At 35.5% G+C, this 8,558-nt stretch overlaps 1 protein-coding gene across 1 annotated transcript; it reads left to right on the forward strand.

Annotated features, from left to right (window-relative positions):
• Positions 1-4,238: 4,238 nt before the first annotated feature.
• On the forward strand, positions 4,239-6,068 carry LOC136814702 (uncharacterized). Its single transcript, XM_067071117.1, has 2 exons — positions 4,239-5,050; positions 5,617-6,068. The coding sequence occupies exons 1-2, from the start codon at positions 4,279-4,281 to the stop codon at positions 6,030-6,032; spliced, it is 1,188 nt and encodes a 395-aa protein (XP_066927218.1). The 5' UTR covers positions 4,239-4,278; the 3' UTR covers positions 6,033-6,068.
• The last annotated feature ends 2,490 nt before the right edge of the window (positions 6,069-8,558 follow it).

Here is an 8,558-nt window from a genome sequence, read left to right on the forward strand (position 1 = left end):
TTTAATCCGAGACAGAAAGGTAGATATGTCTTATTTTTGTAATTACTGTTGTTAATCAATAGCTTGCAACTGTATATCACTATTTAGATTCTTGTTCTTTTAGACAAACTGACAAATCTAGACCTGACTCTTCTTATGTTGTTTTGGGCAGGTAATTTCTGAATTTGGCGAAGGGAAGTCAGGTATTAGTTTACCGTTACCCGCCTGTGTTTGAGCTACCGCTTAAAAATTTTCATTATTTTAAAAAATTTCATTATTACTATTTTTTTCAGTCCAAATATGAAAAACATCAATACATGACTTACCAATGGCTCTGAACGGTATGAAGTCATCTCCGCGTACGCATTGTCTTGCGAAGTGTTCATGCAACTGATTTCATCCACATGCTTTGTATCATCGCCACTTGTGCGCCCAATGTGAAACAAAGGATACGAGCGCGCGCACCTCAAAAAGAAGCGTTTTTATCCTCAGGTAATATATATTGAAGAGGTATAACTTAATAGTATAGACACTTGCAGCTTGGGAGAGTTTATGGTAAAATAATGAATAATGAATAATGAAATTTTGCCGCATCGAATTTTGAATTCGTTGTAACGGTAAACTAATACCTGATTTCCCTTCGCCTTTTGCACACTTGAAGAGCCTGCCTGCCTGATCATAAATATAAACCTTTATAAAAAGGCTGTTTTTACCAAAAGTTAACTGTTTTCAGGAAGGGCAGCATCCTATGACCGAATGTTAAAAGGGCATGAAAGATGACCTGATCATTGAAGCTCTAACTAACAGTGTAGCTCTAAAAAGCTCTAAAACAGCATTTAATAATACTCAGGTGAGTTAAGGAAAGTCCAAAACCTATTTCCCGATTTTTCCACCACTTCCCATTGTTCCTTAACTCTTGTATATAGCTCAAAAGAAGCGTATTAATGAGAGGATTTCGGAAAGTGCTGGGCCGAAATTTAAATTAAGCCAATCTCAAGATATCGACCAAAAACTGATTTTGACGTTATGAAATACATCGAAAAAACACGTCATAAGTAAGATTCAAATGACGTCATTATTGAAAACAGCGATAACTTCAAGTCTATTAATGCAATCAACACAAAATTTTGACTGGAGACGTAGATTAACGATTCTAAATATTTGTTGAGAAATTTTCAAATTTTTTTGATGAAGTCATTTGCTGTCGGTAAAAACTAAAATACGTCAAATAATGATGACATCATCAAAAAATTTCAACTTTTTGTCATGCATTATTTCAAAATGAACAATCAACGTCTCCAGTCGAAATTTGGTGTTAATTGTAGTAATAAAATCAAAGTTATTGCTGTTTTAAAAAACGATGTCATTTAACTTGTCTTTTTGACGTGTTTTTTCGACGTATTTCCTAACGTCAAATTCAGTTTTTGGCCGATATCTTGAGATTGGCTTAATTTAAATTTTCGGCCCGGCACTTTCCGAAATCCCCTCATTAATACGCTTCTTTTGAGCTATATACGAGAGTTAAGGAACAATGGGAAGCGAAGAAATAGGTTTCGGACTTTCCTTAACTCACCTGAGCATGAAAACCAGAATATGATTCTTCAATGGGAATCAAAATTATAAAGTGCACTTACAAACATCAATTTGTGAGATCTAACAAAATTAATAACCGCACTGTCATCATTGACAATAAAACAAACAATTTTCTGTCAAGAGTCTTGTAAACATTCCAACAACTTCCATCGAAATGATCTATCACAGCTCAGTCTACCATTTTTAGCGCGGTCCGAGGATTGAGCCGAGAACGCTCCCCGAGCTCCTGCGCGGGTGAAAAACTTCAATATGTCAATCATTTTTCCAAGCGAAGAGTACGCATAGCGATTCTAGCTTTACGATAGTGCCGCGGATCATCAATGGATAGTATTCAATTATCATTATCCCTTTATTTTCATTCCTAGAACTTAATTGCAAAAAAAAGGAAAAATAGAAAAGTTGTATTTTTTACTGCTCTATTCACATAGTGAATTTGAAAGATCTTCTATGTGGCGCTTTTTTGCAAACTTCAAAAAACTGATTTTTGTCCCGCCTTTGCGGGATTTTGGCTTTAGTGCTTGAGTGCAGCATAGGGTACAAAGTCCAAATATACGTTTCCCGTAATTTTTGTATGAAGAGTTAGGTCTACACTGACTAATAGTTTAGACAGTTAGCCACACTAGGAAAAGCTTTCAAAAAAACAACATCAGTCATCTACAGGATGTATTTGCAACAACAAGGATGAGAGGTACCTGAATCAAGTTCGCAAGACATCAGTCATCTACAGGATGTATTTGCAACAACAAGGATGAGAGTTACCTGAATCAAGTTCGCAAGACATCAGTCATCTACAGGATGTATTTGCAACAACAAGGATGAGAGTTACCTGAATCAAGTTCGCAAGACAATTAATTAAAACTTGAAAGTTTGAAACAAAATAAAACCTGCAGCAGCCAAAATCAACCAACCAAAATTTGTCATTCAATTCCCGAGACAGCTCTAAGGCCTTGTTTATATGATAAAGTTAAAACAATTCCGCACATGTAAATCAAGCTATTGTTAGATTTACTTGAAGATTCTAGAACATGAAGACTTTTTCTTTTTGAAAAATCTTTTTAGAATTTAAATATTGTTGCTTTGAAATTTACGTCCTTTTTACCAATGAAATCATAATTAATACTGATGAAAAGCAATCATTACTTTTTATTAAGTTCATAGCATCATATACAATGGAAAACAAAGTAACAATAGTATTACGACTTATACGTTCTTTTGAACATAGAACAATAAGAAATGTTGTGTATCACGATATAGATTTGGATCTGTTGACATCGGAATTTATCAACTTTGTCAAAACAGACCTTAAAACAAAAACTTCACTACCGCCACCTTTTCGTACCTTCAAATATGACACAATGAAAGTTCAACACAAGGCTTTTGGCTCAAAGACAAGTGATCCTGTCATTAATACATTTAATGATGATGAACTTATTCTTAATATGGAGAAAAGTTTGAGGGATAATGGTATTGTAAATGAAACAGAAATCTCCTTTTTTGTGTTAGATGATTATCGCAAGTATCAGAAAAATCCGCAAATTGCTTGGTGATGAGAATCGTAACGATGTAAAGGGTTTGCTTTTGTAATTTCTTCATTGTGTTGATTTTTAAAACACGCTGTGTGGATAATACAGATAAATGAGACTTGGTTGGTAAAATGTATGGTTATGGCGCATTTACCAGAATATTATTGAATGAGATTCCCAGAGGCTTGCCCAAACACAATCAAATTTTTTCAACTCCTCCAATGTTTCCAGGCTTTTCACAATGATTAGTCTTTTGGGAAGTTGTTTAACCGGAAACGACAGTTTTTAGAAGATGATCCTTCTTTTACAACAAAGTTGGCACTGCTTGAGATTCCAGAATAGCTTGTCTTTTTGACCCAACTTTCATATATTTTAGAAACTTGCTTTAATTTTACCTTTACGTACACACAATACATTGACATTTAAATACATTGATTTATTTGTCATATAGAATATAGAATTGGACTTGTAATCGGACTATCCCAAAATAGCTTTTTCCTCAAGTTTTTTATCTGTATCAGGTATAAAAATTTATACTGCAGGGATTTTATGGCTTAGACTTTATGGCTTAGACTTTCTCTTTTCAATCATTTATTTCAGTACCCTTAAGTCTCTAATAAAACTGCAAATGCCTTTTCTAATTATCGCACAATTTTGTGGAATTTATTTTTGGCAAATCAAGAATATTTTCAAATTTGGCGAAACAAAAAATAGCGAATGACCCATTATTTTGGTTAGTTGAAAGAGGTTTTTTCATGAAAATCTAGGCAAAGACGAAATATAATTTCAAATTTGTAAATAACTGATTTTGTTGAATAACCATAAAATCCTAATTTGGAAGGAGGTGGGATAAGTATTACTTAGAAAATAAATGGATGAGTTGAATCTCTTGTATTCTGTCGCGCTCGATTTCAAAATTTCGAATTTTTCAAATGTTCAAATAAAGCCATGTTTGATTTATTCTGTGCGTTTATTAATTTGAATTTCTGTTTTCCGGCCTATACACATGTTTATCATCTTATCAATCCTAGCTTTATGTTTATTGCCCACTGTACATTTATTAGAAACTCGAGAGTAGGACACTGCCCTAAGTGGAATAAATGTGTGTTAATATTACATCATATATTTCGTTTTTTTTATAGTGGTAAGAAAAAAAAAGGAAACAATTTGAATTTGAGGCGGGATGGGTGAATGTGCGGATGGAATACTGGACACTTTGTTACAAGTGGAGAATTTGGGAAATGCAATCAAGACATACCCGATCCCTCCCATTGATGTTTTAAACCCTGAAAGAATACAAATTATAGAAGAGCAACAGGAGGCTGTCGCAGATCTTTTGAACAAATTAACTTTAAACAATAATCTGACATGTATATCAAAAGTACTTGAAGATATATTAAGTATTGAGGGCACTTCTGATGATCTTCCTCATTGTTTATATCCAATGCTGATGAAAAAACCCTACTTAAATATACTATACCGGGAAATATCTACTACTAATGTTGAGCTTGCTATTTGTGTATTAACCAAGATATTGGAATATTGTCAAGACAAAGATGACTTTCGCCAGTTTTCAAGAACCTTTTTTTATGAGTTGGACTTTGAATTTGACCTTCAGACATTGCTACTGAATGAACTAGAAAAGTGTCTAACTGGGGAAGAGAATGCAGAAACAAGCATTGTTGTCATTCTGTTGAACTTCTTGGTGCAATTTTTCAAGAGATTATCTCATTTTGATTTGACGGATCAAAACCCTGTCAATAATATGTTGAATTTCACTAAAGTGATCATTAAAAGCATTGAGATTTGTATGTTTGAAGAAGATGTTGCATTGTATGGGATTGAATTGCTTGAATGTCTCCTCTTACAACATCGAGATGGTGTGTGGCTTATGTTGATCAAGAATGGTTGGTACCGTGTTCTATTTGGTGTGCTCTCCACTCATCCTTATGAAAGTAAGCATAATTGAGCATAATTTTATCTTGTTTGAAAGTTTTTATGTCTCAAACGTCTAGCCAAATTCAAGAAATGGCATTGGCCTATTCTAGAAATAATCTCTACCCCCTATGTTGAGAAGACTTTACGTCCAGGGTGGTCTAGTAAATAAAAGTAAAATAATTTGGAAAATCCATGGTGGTCAATAAAGTGAGGTCGAAAATCCAAGGTAGTCGAAAATCAGAGAATCAAAAATTCAAGGGGGTCCTGAAAAATTGAAAACAAATCCAGAGGGGTCACCTTTCCCCAAAAAGACTTCCTCAACATAAAGGGGCACAAATTCAAATTTTTTCTGGAATATACATAGCCCATTTTTGTCTTAACTTAAAATTATACAAATTCCAAGAATTTCCAGAAGACTGATTTGTTGTTTCAGACTTAGAAAGTTCTTATTTTGAGTGCTCATTTTATAATGAATGATGATTATTGTATATCAACAGCGTTCAGTATTTCATTATTTTACCCATCACATTTTGATTATTTGCATGATATATAAAAGAACATTCAATTACTTTTCATTTTTCAGAGGATGTGGTTCAAAGCACAAGTTGCTTGTTTACTCACTTATTCTGCCAATCGGCTCCTGCTCCCTATGAAAAACATCTAGCCTGTAAAAGTGAAGAGCTACTAAACACAAAAGCATCCATAGGCTACTTCACATCAGAAAGTGTTGTCTACATCATCAATCGACTGAACTTTTATGAAGATTATCCAGATTTCATGTATATCTTCTTAAATGTTATTCAAGAGATTTCGATATTCGAAGATCTTGCTGAGATTCTGATCGAACAGGGTGCCGTTTCTATCATAATGGATTGGATGAGTCAACTGATTGGCAATGGAAAGATCCAATTAGCTGCTTTGAAAACAGTCCAGAATTTAAAAAGTGCTGGCTTTGAAGGTATGGTGTTTTTTAATTTTTATGACAACTTAACAAGCTGATTTGATTCAAGACAAAAGATTACCGTACATCCTCGATTAAGCGCCTCCTCTAATATGGGCCGCACCTAAAATTCAGTTTTTAAAAAACTTGCCCTTTAATAGGCACCTTATACTAGAAAATAACGAAAAGCAAGAATGGAACATCACAGATCCATTTACATGTTTATTAATTTCCCATTTGTCTCAAATATTTCTTGAAGGATTGTGACTGAGAAATATGGTAAGTCAGCACTTGTACCGTTCTCATGTTTACGGGTTTAGAGAACTGTGGGTTGTTCTTAATCGTTTCAGCCAGTCCGCCGTCCTTAAAGCGCTGATACATAAACTCGCTCATTAGTGTTTGGAACGGAGTATATTTAATCATTCTTCTTTGAAAAATCATATAGAGGTAACTAGACGGTTCCCGTCGTCGCAAACGCCGGTTAACGGTTTTGCTTGCGCGTCAAAAGCCTTTAAAATACTATAATGTCGGTTAATTCCTGACATTGTTTCGGCTTAAAATGCCGAATACAATAATAAAAATTATACTTCTAAACTTTCTACATTAGTCAAAATTTTGTGTCTGTAAGCCTCGACGATATGTCTTTTTAAGATAACGGAAGTTTGTGTTCAATGAAATGCCATAGTGACCCTGTCAAAATTATCGAGAGTACCCGTCGTTGCAGACCCCCAAAGGTGTCTGAGGCGGTGAGAGGGTTGCTTCTTGGAAAGAAAAAGCCTTAGTTGTGAAGGAGAGGCTCGCGCTTTGCGATTGAGCACTGAAGGTTTACCCGTTTGTTGGCTTCACATGCGGACAGCTTAAGACCGGCGCATATGCAATGCAACCAACATTGAAACCTTTTTAAATAATGTTAGACGAAGTTTAATCATCGAACAACAATGTTGGATTTTGTTGCGTGTGTTGATGTAAGATAATTCGAAATCGTGCAACAAAAATGCCACACCTTTTTATTTGAAACTTTGTGACGTCGCAGTACTTTTTCATGAAATTGACGTCAGAACTTTTTTCGTTTACAAATAGCAGTGTAGAGTCTTCTCTAATCCGAGTTTTCTACGCTTGTCAAACTTAGCGCGAGACTTTTTGTATCGAAGGTGGATAGGTTTTCCCGTTTTCCAGCCGCGGCGTTCAAATTTTAGAAACCTTAACATATGTTACTGGGCTAGCGTTACAGACATTTTTCATAAACTCATTTAGTATAGTACTAGCCGTCACCCGGCGTCGCACCCGCCGAGGAGTAGATAAGCTGAACGCATCATAAGCCCTTTTGATGGTGGGGAGGGTCAAAAGATCTGATTTGTAAGCCCAAACAACGAAAAATTTCCACTTTAAATGATTGAAAACTAAAAATATTGCAAATTTAATGTTTTGTGACGTCATTTGGGCTCTAAACTCCAGATATTGGATTTTCAGAACTTGATGACGTCATCGGAACCAAAATGCCTCAATTTGAATATGTTTATTTTCGAAAGTCTCTATATACCCACTCTTACCCCTCCCAAATTATTCTCCTTTAAATTTCCGATCAAATGATGGGTCAACCATCTCCTAACTCCTTTCCAATCTCGAGATATTGGATTTTTCCTGTTTTGATGACGTCATCAACTAAAAACGCCTAAAAATTCAGCCAAATTTTAAAGTCACACTCAAGCCTTATAACCTCTCTCATCTTATTCTCCATAAAATTCTCGATCCAATGAGGGGTCACCGACCTCCCAACTCCTTTTCAAACTCGAGATATCGCATTTTGAAGTTTTTCCCAAATCTGTGACGTCATTGGGTCCCTTTACTCCTAATGTTTTCAACGGTCAATTCGCGAATTTTGAAATTTTTGCGTTCAACGGGTAGCTTATGCCCCAAGGGTCCCAAAAAAACAAAAAACGTCAATTATTTCCACGGGAAAGTGGGTTTTTAAATTTGCGAAAGATTTGCACTGCAGCGACTTCTTACAAAAACGCTAATTTTCACACTCTTCCCCTGACCACTTTCGCTTTCGTTTTCAACCACCCAGCCAACCACCCAACCAAAAAATCGGTCACGTAACTCTCGAACCCCCATCTCAAAAATCCATAATGGCCCCCTCACGGCTCACTCACATTCTACGTTTAGTAATATAGACTAGCCGTCACCCGGCGTCGCACCCGCCGAGTAGAGTGTTGTTGAACACATCAAAAGCCCTTTGGATGGTGGGAGAGGGTAATAAGCTTGAATTCTAAGCCGAAAAAACGAAATATTACCACTAATCAATAATCGAAGCTTGAAAAATCGCATATTTTATGTTTGGTGACGTCATTTGGGACCTAAGTGACGTCATCGAAAGGGTAATAAACTTTTCACTTCACTGAAAGTATTTCTTCGTTGACTCAAAAGATTCTCTCGATGAATTCCGATCCAATGAGGGTTCAACCATTGCTTAAATCCTTCTCAAACTCAAGATATTGTATTTTTCAGGTTTTTATGACGTCATCGGACCCAAAATGCCTCAATTTGAATATATTTATTTTCGAAAGTCTCTATATACCCACTCT

This window comes from Clytia hemisphaerica, unplaced genomic scaffold (genome assembly GCF_902728285.1).
Source record: "Clytia hemisphaerica strain Z4C2 unplaced genomic scaffold, Clytia hemisphaerica genome assembly, whole genome shotgun sequence".
Lineage (NCBI taxonomy): Eukaryota > Metazoa > Cnidaria > Hydrozoa > Leptothecata > Clytiidae > Clytia > Clytia hemisphaerica.